This window comes from Cryptosporidium andersoni, assembly GCF_001865355.1.
Source record: "Cryptosporidium andersoni isolate 30847 chromosome Unknown contig_27, whole genome shotgun sequence".
In the NCBI taxonomy this organism is placed as follows: domain Eukaryota; phylum Apicomplexa; class Conoidasida; order Eucoccidiorida; family Cryptosporidiidae; genus Cryptosporidium; species Cryptosporidium andersoni.
Genome location: NW_027122796.1, coordinates 141,767 through 153,415, shown reverse-complemented (window position 1 = coordinate 153,415; position 11,649 = coordinate 141,767). Strand labels below are relative to the sequence as shown.

The window sequence follows — 11,649 nt, the reverse complement described above, 5'->3', positions numbered from 1 at the left end:
ACATTAAATAAACTACGAAGAATTATACACTAACTCGTATAACTTTACCAGTATATATCCACCTTTATAGTTACAATTAACTGTTCCCATTATCTTGAATACTTTGGTACTCAAGATAATGAGTACAATGTGATATTTTTCTTTCATAAATTGTGTAAAGATTAATACAATTTTTTAGATTTCCTTTGTTTATAAATTTTAAAGTTTCTTTTAATTAATCGCGCATTTAGGATGTATAGGGAATAGTAAAAATGAACAGAAAGCAAAAGATGGCTCAGCTACACTTCAAGCATACCATCTGCACTATATTGATATTATCCACAATATATGGTTTATTAATAGCAGATTCTGAGTTGAACTATCTATCAAGATATGTACTATTTGTCATCTATGATGACTTTCCATTAGAAACTAATGTAAGTATGTAAAACTATATACAAATATTTTTTATTTTAATAGGAAAAGCATCTACTCTTACTGAAAATATTTAGAAAATATACATTATTAACTTTCTTATGAATGAAGTAAAAGTGCCCAGTTCCCATATATATTGTCTTTGGAACCGAGATACCAACTATTTTTATGAAGATTCGCTACTCATACCAATACTCTTCCGCTATTCTGATAGCAATTTGGAATTTGACTGGTTTTTCATCCTTTCAGAAAATACAAGATTCGATCCATTTCTTCTTGAGGAAATCTTGAAAAAAGGGTAATTTGAAATATATATGTATCAACAAATGCAATTTAGTTTCTTAATTACTGTATTTTAGAGGAGTGAATTCAAAAAGAACTGATTACTTAGATAAATTATCAGATATTCCATTTAAAAGTAGGAAAAACAGAATTCTTTTAAATGAATTTCTTGGGGTTCAACTAAATGATGAAGTTCCATCTATTGTTCACCACTACAATATTGATAAGCACTTTGCCTATCCGTACTATCCCTCAGGCTTTGCAATTAGTAGAAATGCAATAATGAATTTAAAAAATAAAATGATTGTAGAATTTAATAAATATGTTCAACCAAGGATATATACAGACCCTATTTACGAGGTAAGAATCTCTTAACAATTGAAGTTGAATTACTAATTATTTCTATTTTATTGCAGCTATCAAAAGTGCTCAAAGACTTGCTTAGTGTTTCATTAACTGATATAGCTGAATTTTGTACAGGTTTTGGAAGTCTAAGACGCGGAATATACATAAAAAATAGAAACATACCTGTAAAGTGTGCAACATGGACCATCTCATCACGAATATCCCCTAACTGTCCGTTACCAAATATTATCACAATCAATAACAACGAACTAATTGATCCAAATGATGTTGTTATTTCTGTTAAGACTACAGGGAAATTTCATGGTACGAGGCTTACACAAATAGCTCGATTATGGGCAAACAGAAATTTATTGAAATATTCAACTCATTCACTATGTCCAAAGCTAGACGTATATGAAGGTCATAATATAGAATTAGAAATATTAAGTGACAAGTCAGAAACTATAGGGGATATACAAACCATCGATTTAGGTGTTGGAAATCAGATTAAAGGGCATTGTGCTAAGTTTTACTCTATGCTCCATTATCTTTACAAGAAATACTTGAAAAGTGGTAAAGCTACAAATAAGCGTTATTTTGTAATTGTTGATGATGACACATTAATACTACCTAATTCACTATTAAATGTTCTATCTATTGTTGACCAAACTAGATATAAGAACGGAAAACTTTATATGGGGTTAAGATATTCTCTAGGGTCTATATTGCAAGGATGGAATATTGACTATGCAACTGGTAAGCTAAGAGAATTTTGAGAAAGCACTTTATTTCTACAAACTCTTATATTAATAACAATGAGCTAGTACTAAAGTTAATAAAATTTCTGGATTATAGGTGGAGCTGGAATAGTTATTAATGCTAATACGCTTGTCTCACTTGTAAATTGTTCTGGTAAGTTTCAAACTTAAACAACTAAGATAAGATACTGGTTTGAAGTTATCTATACCTTTAAAACTTTTTTATTGCAAATATCGTCAATCTCATGTAATTTTAGTTTGCTCATGTTCTGGACCTACTGAACCTGATGATATGGCAATGGGACGTTGGTGCAAATCTTTGGGTATTAAAGCAATAAATTATCCTGGTTTCTACCAAGCTGAACCTTATAATTATCATCCTTATTATATTGAATATCTACCAATTATAACATTTCATAAATTAAGTGATAACCTTAAAATGACAATAATAAATTATTCAGAGACACTTTTTTCTGAAATGTACCCACATATTGATAAAGTACGTTCAGAATCTTCTATACAACATAATGAACTTTAATATTATGTAATAACAAAAATATGACAACTATAAGAAATAGGATGTGCATATATCTGTATTTAAGCTTTGTTTGTTAATATAAACTATTAAAACGATTAATTCAACATCATTAGCCTGCAACCCTTCAAATAACCAAATAGGTCTACTTTAGCGGTTTAAAAGGTGAAATAATTTTTTCTTGCAAATTTCTAGATAGTAGCAAGTAATGGTCTAATATCAAATAATTAAATATAATGAATGTGATATTCCCTCCTTTAAGTAATGTAGATGATTCATTATCTCCAGTATTCTCAATTATATCTTTTCACGGTCTCAATATTCTCTGCGATTGCCCATTACTTACTAAATATTACCTCAAAGAGCATTATGGCAATACATTAGACAAGTTAATTACAAATATTAAGGAATTTAATGAATTAGATGATTACTATGTATTTCCGGCGACAATTTTACTCGGTTTAGGTGACAATAGAAACGAAAATATTCCTATTGATCTGATTTTAATAACACACCCTGATGGCTTAATGGGTATCCCCTTCCATCTTCACTACAACCAATTATATAGAGATTATAATTTGAAACATAATGGTTGTGAAAAAGAAACTAACTTAGAAAGTTTAAAACAAGATTCACCTGAGTATATTTTATCTTTACTATCATATTTATCTTGTATTGACATATCCAATGCACTATTAGCTGTAACACCTCCAGTTTTCCAGTCTGCAACTGTTGCCTTACAACAATTAATCCAGTATAGTGAAACTATACAAAGCAATATTTCAAATCCATTTATTTGGTTAAGGACAAGTGATATATTTAATCTTTTTACTTCGTTAAATAAGTTGAGAAAAGTAGAAGGCACAGTAGAGTGCCCATATAAATTGGACAAAAGCTCTACATACTTAAGGCATCAAGTTATTACCAATTTGCCAGAGAGTGGTCCTGAATATTTTTATAATCAGTCTATTGTAAGCAATACCTCAGAAAGAAACAACTTTACAGGCTCTGCAGATTCAAATATGAGAGGAAGTACAACAGGATTAGGTGCAGCTGTTGGAGCTGCTACGCACATATTTGACGGAAATACTCTTTATAATTACCCAGCTACAATCGGTGGCCATAATTGTACTTCAAGTACTTCTAATCCTCCCTTGATTGGTCCCTTTTTAGGTGAGGAAATTTCTGGATATGCAAGAGGCATCATAGAAAGTGAATTATATCAACATATTTCAAAGGAAAATGATATAACAAATCAACAGTATATTTCTAATTCCATATTTACTGAGAATTCCAGATTTAGTATCAAGCTGTTGCATATTGGGCAGAGGGAGAAAATCTGCAAGAATCTTACAACATTTATACTATACCCACTAGATAGTGGATATTGTTTAGGAGGTGTTGGTTATTGTCTAGCTACGAATAATAGGTCTCCTGAAAATTCATTAAAAGATGAAAAAATTGTGATCTTTGGTCAGGTTTCAACAGAAGTCGATAGATATCCTTCTCCACTAAACCTTAATGACATACATGAAGCCTCAAATGTTGTATTTTATGGGAATATTATCTCTATGAAACAAGCAGAGTATATTCATAAGATTGCGGAGTCTACAAATATTGTACAATTATCTAATTTATCATATTACTTAACAGAAATAAAGATTATTCTTAATTATATAAAACATACATTATATAGAAGTGGTTCAATCTTAATACCTACAGATTTATATGGACAATACTGTATGGAATTAATTGAATATATTGGACAGTATGTATCTGAACTACCTATTCAATATCAAGTTCCTATATACATAGTGGGTGGTGGTATCTCGACGATATTATCAAATGCTGATGTATCTTCTGAATGGACATGCTCCAATAAAAGCCGTAAGTCTATGTTACCCAATCCAATATCCCCATTTCTGTTTTCACAACTGAAGTCATCAAATAGACTTTATACATTTCATACAATCGAAGAGTTATCTATTGTATACCGAGAACCAGCTATATTTTTTGCATCTTCAAGTGATCTCAGTTTTGGTCCGTGGATAAGAATATTAAATCAGCTATACTCTGATCCTAAAAATACATTATTAACCATTGATCCTCGCACAGATATCTCATATTTGACTATGAAGTATAATCTGAACGATGACAAAATTGACCATATTGAATTAGTTTACTTTCCACTAATATTGTTTCCGACACTAAACAGTCTGATGACTGAAATCTTCAATAATCACAATTCAAAAAATCCGAAATTTAAGGTTTTAATTCCATTAAATAAAAATAATCACTTAAAAGATTCAGATATAATAAATTTCCCTATGGAATACAAAACTAAAATTCTAGAGGTCCCTAGACAAATTCAGACTTTAACTAGAAGTAATGATGAAAATGGAGCGAAGTACAATTGGTTTCCAGCTTCTTTGTCTTTCAATGCTAAAAATAAATCTTTTCTCAAGTCAATATCACAGGGAGTTTATGTAGGCAGAATCAATGCTATAATTAATTGTAATGAAGGTAACATTTCAATTGAGGAGTTTGATCAAGATCAAAATACTGCTACTCAAAACACAAATAACAATGTACCTAAAGAGAAAATTCTGATGGGTTACACAACTGTATATTCTATTCTCTCTGCACTGAGAAAACATGATATTAATGATGCTGTGATACTTAAGTATATAGACAATACTGACAACTCATTGAATGATAGAAAAAATCTATCTACCATTTTCATACCTTCACTATCTTGTACAATCACCCTTACAAGTTCATGTGTATGCAATATATCCACAACAAAGTCAACTTCAAGGAACATAGTATCTGGTATAATGAAATCTTTAGTTTCTAAAATCTAATTGCAGTTATTTTCACTTTTATGTCGTCTAGCTACGTATATTTTTGATCGTCTACTATTTAGTATCTGATCATTTGTATTGTTTCTACTTGAACTTGCTATATACTTATTCCATATCCTTGCATCACCTAATGGAATTTGTAGCTTTTCATCATTGTGCAACACTTTGTACATGATTATACGTCGTTTTTTCTCAAATTCTCTATCATTATATGGTTTATTTTTACCTTGTTCTAGATTATTTATGCACTCCTCCCTTGTACATTGTCTTAAGCCACATGAGTATGAGCCTTCACTTATTGGAGTATCTGATAGCTGGTATGGTATTGATAGGAAACATATGTCGAAAAACACTACTAATGCTAGTTTGTTATGTAAATATTCAAAATATTTGTCTTGAATATAAGATATAGAATCAGACTCTACTAAATTAGGTGATGTATAATGAATATGAATTCTAAGTGGCCAATTTACTGTTGAATTAAATATAATACTTGCTGGAGGTCTTGACATAAGCCCACAAGTAGTGGAGTGAGACAATTCCCAGTGTGCCTTTTGACAAGCATTTGAGCAGTAGCTTGCGACTAAACAATTTTTGCAATATCTAAAATCTATCTCATAACTATCAGGCTTTAAATTTTCATCCAATTTCCCACCTATCTTGACTCTTGAACCAACTGTAAATCTGACACAATCTGGATGGAAACATGGTACCTTTATACTACATTCATCTGCACTTTCCAAAGCACTTTCCTAGGATTCAGCAATTAGAAAATATTATATTATTTGTACATTTAATATATCTATTCACTTACTTTTATTCTTCTATCAGTTATCCACTCTTGTAGTTTTACTAGATCTATATCTAGTCCCTTGTATAACTGAGTGAGGTATTTTCTTATCATTCTAGTATCTTCTAATAAAAAAGGTATTAACGAACTTTCAACCTCAGTTTCCTAAAGTATATTAGATATAATTATTTTAAAAAATTTTTTAACAATATTTTTTTTAGCTCAAAGTGGTATATTCAAGTAATTACTTGTAACATTTACTTTTAAGCAGACTACAACTTACCATTGTTGTTTTTTTTAAATGAGAATGTAAAATGGAAACAGACTTTAATAGTGTTTTTAGGTCTTTTTCATTCCAAGGTATTTCATATACAAATGCAAAGTATATGATCTCTATTAGCATTAATAAACTTGAGTGAAGAATTGGTTCCTTATACTTTGGACTACACAAAATAGCAAAGGCTTGCCAAATATTTAAATCCTTGTCAGTAGTTTCTTTTATGTGATTGTATTTGATCTTATTGTTCAACATTAAACTTGAAACACTTGTAGAAAGTGAGTTATCTAGATTTGACTTAAGACATTTTTCATTATAGCAATTGTTATAGTCTAGATATTTAAAAAATTTGTATCCTTCTCCAAATACAGAATCAGCTATGGAAGGTATCATAAAGGGCTCTGCTGATAGTTTAAGTAATAAGTCTTTTGAGTGTCCTATTAATAAACACTCATTTAAAAACTCAATATATCCAATGATCAATTTAGAACTGTGTCTATCATGGATTAAAAATAATGGGGATGTTAATATGTGGTAAAATATAACTGAAGTAAGTTTACTAAAAAATATTCTCATGGTTATTTGCTGAATATCAACATTTTGTGTCTCTGACAAAACAGTAATACAAATTCTTAAAGCTTCCATATTGTTATATAGAGCTTCTACTTTCATGTAATCAATCCATAGCATTGTAGAAGATTCACAAAATAGTATAATCGCATTAATTCTAGATTCAAAGTAGTACATTGCATTAAGGCGTACAAGTAACCTAATTGCACCAGGTATTTTGGTATCAACTAGGCCACACAATAAATAGTTTATTGCTGTGAAAGAGTCTGGAAATGATTGGCTTTTTTGAATATTTCCATTAATGTTTTGTGTTGGATCACTTAAGCTGGGGAGGGATAATTCTGTTGTTAAATCTGCAGTTCTTAAATAGCTATGCTGAAATAAAATTAAAAATAACCACAGTTCATGAATTATAGTAGCCCAAAAGCTTGGATCACTATATTTTTCCTTGATAGCAGATAGCAATAAAGATACCATACCTATGAGTTTATTTGGATCTAAATTAAGGAGACCCTTTACAACAAATTCAGGTGAAATATTGGGTATTTGTGACATAAGTTCTTCTTTCATATGTAATAATTTTCGCCTAATTTTTATTAACTCTGATACATCGTTTTCATTGATAAATTCAAGTCCTGACAAATTTAATATTGAATGAATATTTGTAATGTCAAGTTCAATATCTCTTGTTTCATTTTCTAATACGTTTAGATGACAATCAAGATTTTGTGCTGCAAATTTTTCTAAGTTTAGTTGCTTAGCTCCGAAATCCCCATCTTTATCTTTTGTTTCATTGAGTTTATATTTGCTAACAATTGTAGGGACTTTTGCCTTAACATATACACACACTCCCCTCATTTTCTGAAGTATCATCCTTTCACTAAAAATAAGTTTTTTCATTTCACTATTTTTTATAGCCAACTTATCTGATGCAAGAAACATAAGTTGATCTATATTTGCTTCTGTAATGTGGGGATGCTTCTCAGGAGAATAGTCTAAAAATGGCTGCCTTAAAGATTCAGCTAATTTTACGCGTGATGCAGTACGGGAAATTACTCTTAGTGATGCAACCTCGCTATCAATAGTTCTCTTCTTTCGTTTTCCTTCATTTTTAATATGGTGTATTTTACTCACATTATCCAGAGGATGTACACCAGAAGTATCTGACTCATTATTAGAAAGACACTCACTAGTAGTCTTTGTATATACTTCTTTTTGCTTTTTTTTTTGTTTTATTAACCAAAATCCCATATTCCTTTGAAGAATTTAAGAAAGTTCTAAAGGCATTGCCGTTATTGCATGTGATGTCTACATTAGAGGTTTGGCGCCAACATTTGTTTGCTGGCTCCAATGCCCGGCCCTGACGCTAGTCAAAAGTTTACCGGAAAGTGCTGTGTTGTACTACTTGGTGTACAACCATAACTAGTGAATAGTGAAGTAGTATAAATATGAGGGTGAATATACCAAATCCATTTAAGAAGTTTTACTATGACAAAGGATTGCTACTGGAGGTTGAACATAATGGCTTAGTAAACTCTACCTATACAAATGAGAGCCATGCACTAAACACAAACAGAAAATACAGGTTCTTAAAAATTAGTGCATTTATTATCTTAATATTAGGACTGTGTAGTTTATCTGGAATATCACTACTGTATTATTTTTTTTGGGACTTTAATTTTGAGTTCGAGTATATTAATCTATTTTTAAATTTCCACAGCAGCTTTAAATATCTAATACTGAATAGAAAAATTAGTCTAAACAAATTTTATGAGTGGGTATCTTTGGGTTTAACTAGTTCAATTACATTTCTTAAGATGTTGCTTCAGTATCTGGATATATTCATACATTCCACTACACTCTATCCCATTAAATTAGAAATAAAAGTCGTGCAAACACTTCAAAGTGCTCTAAAATCAAAAGATACTTTTTTTATGAGTGCAAAAAGTCTCTTTACTTATATAAATATCAATCTTTACCTTGTACTTAAAAGATCCTTTAGGAGATTTTTTGGGAGCAAAGAGCTGCAAGCTATACTCAACCACTTTTATAATATTAAAGAAACTTTATCTGAAAATATTTTAATAAACTTCATCTTATATATTTACTTTACTCTTGTAGTACTTTCTCTTGCTAATTTTTCTATCGCTACTGTTCTATGGAATGGTTTATTTAGGTATCTTGGAATATCCTCATTCTTCTGCTTCAGAATAGCAGCTATAATTTCAATTCCATTAGTTACTTTGTTCTTTTTACCAGAGTTCTATATTGCACTTCCTGATGCATTTAGTGGCTTCTTTAGAAATATTAATACGAAATGTAGTGCTTTAACTCAAATTAGCAATGGTCCTATGGAAATACCAATGATACCAGAAAATTGGTGGCATTCAGGGAATTTACACAGCGTATTTAAAGGTGTCGACATTATTAACAAAATTAGAGAAGATCCTGTATCTCCTAATGGTATATTTGTCACTAGCTTAATAAATGATTATACTTTGCAAGATAAAAGTGTTTGGGATAAAAAGGCTTTCTTAAACAACTTTTGTCTCTTATTAATAAATTATAAAAAATTCAGTACCATTAGTATTTACACAAGGGTTACTTTGGCTTTAGTTTCTATTTTTTTTTTAGCTTTCCTTCTTTTTAGTGAGAAGCGTGAAAAGCAATATCACAACATGAGCCCAAAGCTACCAATATATGTATATAGGTACCTCTTATCAAGAGCAGCTGCTACTTATCTACTGTATTTCACGCAGGATTATTATGAAATGGATTATCTCAGTAATTTCCTCCCATTTGTGTTGTATTTTATATCGAAACTCACATTATATCATTGCAAAATTTTACAAATTATACTTGAACATCTTGTATGGAGTAGAGACGTGTCTAAGTTAAAATCAAACTCACAAGAATTACTAAAAAAGAGCGAGAAAATATCTCAGGAGTCTTTAGAAGAAAATTCATCTAAAAAATTAGGGGCAAGAAGTTTAAGAGCACAAAAAGTTAACTTAATTTTAAGGTCTGTTCGGAATAAGACTACAATTGGAAATCAGAATAAAAAACAAAAAGAATTTATCAAGCTAGCAAGTATCATGAGCTTAAAACCAAATACCAACAATGCACCTAAAAACAAGATATTCCATCTTTTTATAAAAATATTTAGAGTTACTTTGCATTATTCTCAAATGATGACACTTTTTAACGTTTCGGTTAAATTCTTTAAAAGATCGAGTTTAATATTATATAATATAATAAAAATATTAATATTTGATCCATTAGAGTCACTTTTTTGGTATTTCTATGAAAGACAATATAGAGGTTTGATACTAGATGCCTTGTCACACCACAACTTGGATGAATTCCTCAGAAGAAAAAAAGTGAGCTTAAATATACTAGAGGAGTTGCTAAAAAGCATGACACTATGCTATTCAAATGTTGGAAGTATAACAGTTATCCGCAGTATTACTATAAGTAGAGCAAATCTACTACATGAACTGAAGTGGGTTATGAAGGTCTTCCCTAATGAGAGACAATTCAGAAAGTTGAAGGAAAACTGTAATAGGAATCTTAGTGATATAGAGAAGAAGTTATTACCATTTGCAGATATTCCCTCTATACATAATAGAATATATATGGAAATACAATATTATATTTTAGATTTATCAATTGAATCATTATTAACCTATTGTGAAAAGATCATTTTGGCTTGCAAAGCACTGAACAACTCTGAAAGTCTTATTGAGTTATTATCACTATTAAATAAAGAAAAATTGTCGGAATATAATATATTTCATGAGAAACTTAGAAGTAGTGATATAAATAAAATTACTAATAACTTGTTCAACTTAGCTAAGAGAAAAGGATCAGCCAATGTATGGGAACAATATTCGACAATTTCCGGTATACTACTCAAAACTGAAAAGGAGCTAAAAGGAGTACTTCAACCAATAGAGTATATTGAACCAAATCTTATTTTTAAACAATGGGAAATGGTAAAATTGAGTTTGAAAAGTATAAAAAATGAGATTACACAAAACCGAAATTCCTACGAAGATATGTATATGAATGGATTTTCACTACATACAGTGCAAATGGTTCTACACCACCAAAATTATGCAGCAGTAGGAGCTTCAGAGAAAATTCAAGAATGTATATCAGAGTGCATTGAATTATGTAGGAACTGTGGAACAATTATAGAAGAGGAAACTGATAAGTTCCAAAGGTCTTCAGAAGCACAACTAAAAATTTTGAGTGATACTAAAAGTTATTGTATAGGAATTTTGAGATTATTAGATAATATGCTAGTTGCTATGCAATCAGTTAATATTTGTACTGTAAACATGGAATCTTCAACTATAAAGTGCGAGTTCCCTACTTTACAAGCTCACCATCCTAAAGTTACGACTAACAAACTAGAAAGTCTATGTAAACTTCATGGAAAAGGATTAAGACAAACTTTTACTACTTATTCTGATGGGAATTATCCACCTAACACAAGTTTAAGCAATAATATCACAAGAAGTACACCTGAGAGGATTAGTGATGATAGCAAAGATACATTAGGTACAAAGCAAGGTGGATTAACCAAAAGACGTGATATATTCTCACCATGTACAATAAACAAAAGTGATGTAAAAAGGAGTTTGAAAAAATCTATGATACCATTAATTAGTGATAACACTGTAAAATTAGACAATGATACTGATAAGGAGTATTTGCCATTTCTAATATCTACACCTGATGAGGTAGTTCGTGAGATAATTTAATGGGCTCAAATAATTTATATTGCAATCGTTTAAAGAATAGGCAGT

At 30.3% G+C, this 11,649-nt stretch overlaps 4 protein-coding genes across 4 annotated transcripts; 3 read left to right on the top strand and 1 right to left on the bottom strand.

The window, feature by feature from the left end:
* Positions 1-515: 515 nt before the first annotated feature.
* On the top strand, positions 516-2,337 carry cand_037110 (uncharacterized protein; the record flags this gene model as incomplete). Its single annotated transcript, XM_067213936.1, has 5 exons — positions 516-712; positions 774-1,056; positions 1,113-1,797; positions 1,897-1,953; positions 2,057-2,337. The coding sequence occupies 5 exons, from the start codon at positions 516-518 to the stop codon at positions 2,335-2,337; spliced, it is 1,503 nt and encodes a 500-aa protein (XP_067069909.1).
* Positions 2,338-2,570: 233 nt separating this feature from the next.
* On the top strand, positions 2,571-5,198 carry cand_037100 (uncharacterized protein; the record flags this gene model as incomplete). The annotated part of the gene is made up of 1 exon (XM_067213935.1): positions 2,571-5,198. The coding sequence occupies one exon, from the start codon at positions 2,571-2,573 to the stop codon at positions 5,196-5,198; it is 2,628 nt and encodes an 875-aa protein (XP_067069908.1).
* Positions 5,199-5,229: 31 nt separating this feature from the next.
* Positions 5,230-8,086, bottom strand: cand_037090 (MYND finger domain-containing protein; the record flags this gene model as incomplete). Its single annotated transcript, XM_067213934.1, has 4 exons — positions 5,230-5,252; positions 5,326-5,950; positions 6,013-6,153; positions 6,272-8,086. The coding sequence occupies 4 exons, from the start codon at positions 8,084-8,086 to the stop codon at positions 5,230-5,232; spliced, it is 2,604 nt and encodes an 867-aa protein (XP_067069907.1).
* Positions 8,087-8,769: 683 nt separating this feature from the next.
* On the top strand, positions 8,770-11,604 carry cand_037080 (uncharacterized protein; the record flags this gene model as incomplete). The annotated part of the gene is made up of 1 exon (XM_067213933.1): positions 8,770-11,604. One exon carries the CDS (start codon positions 8,770-8,772, stop codon positions 11,602-11,604), a length of 2,835 nt encoding a protein of 944 aa, XP_067069906.1.
* Positions 11,605-11,649: the final 45 nt, after the last annotated feature.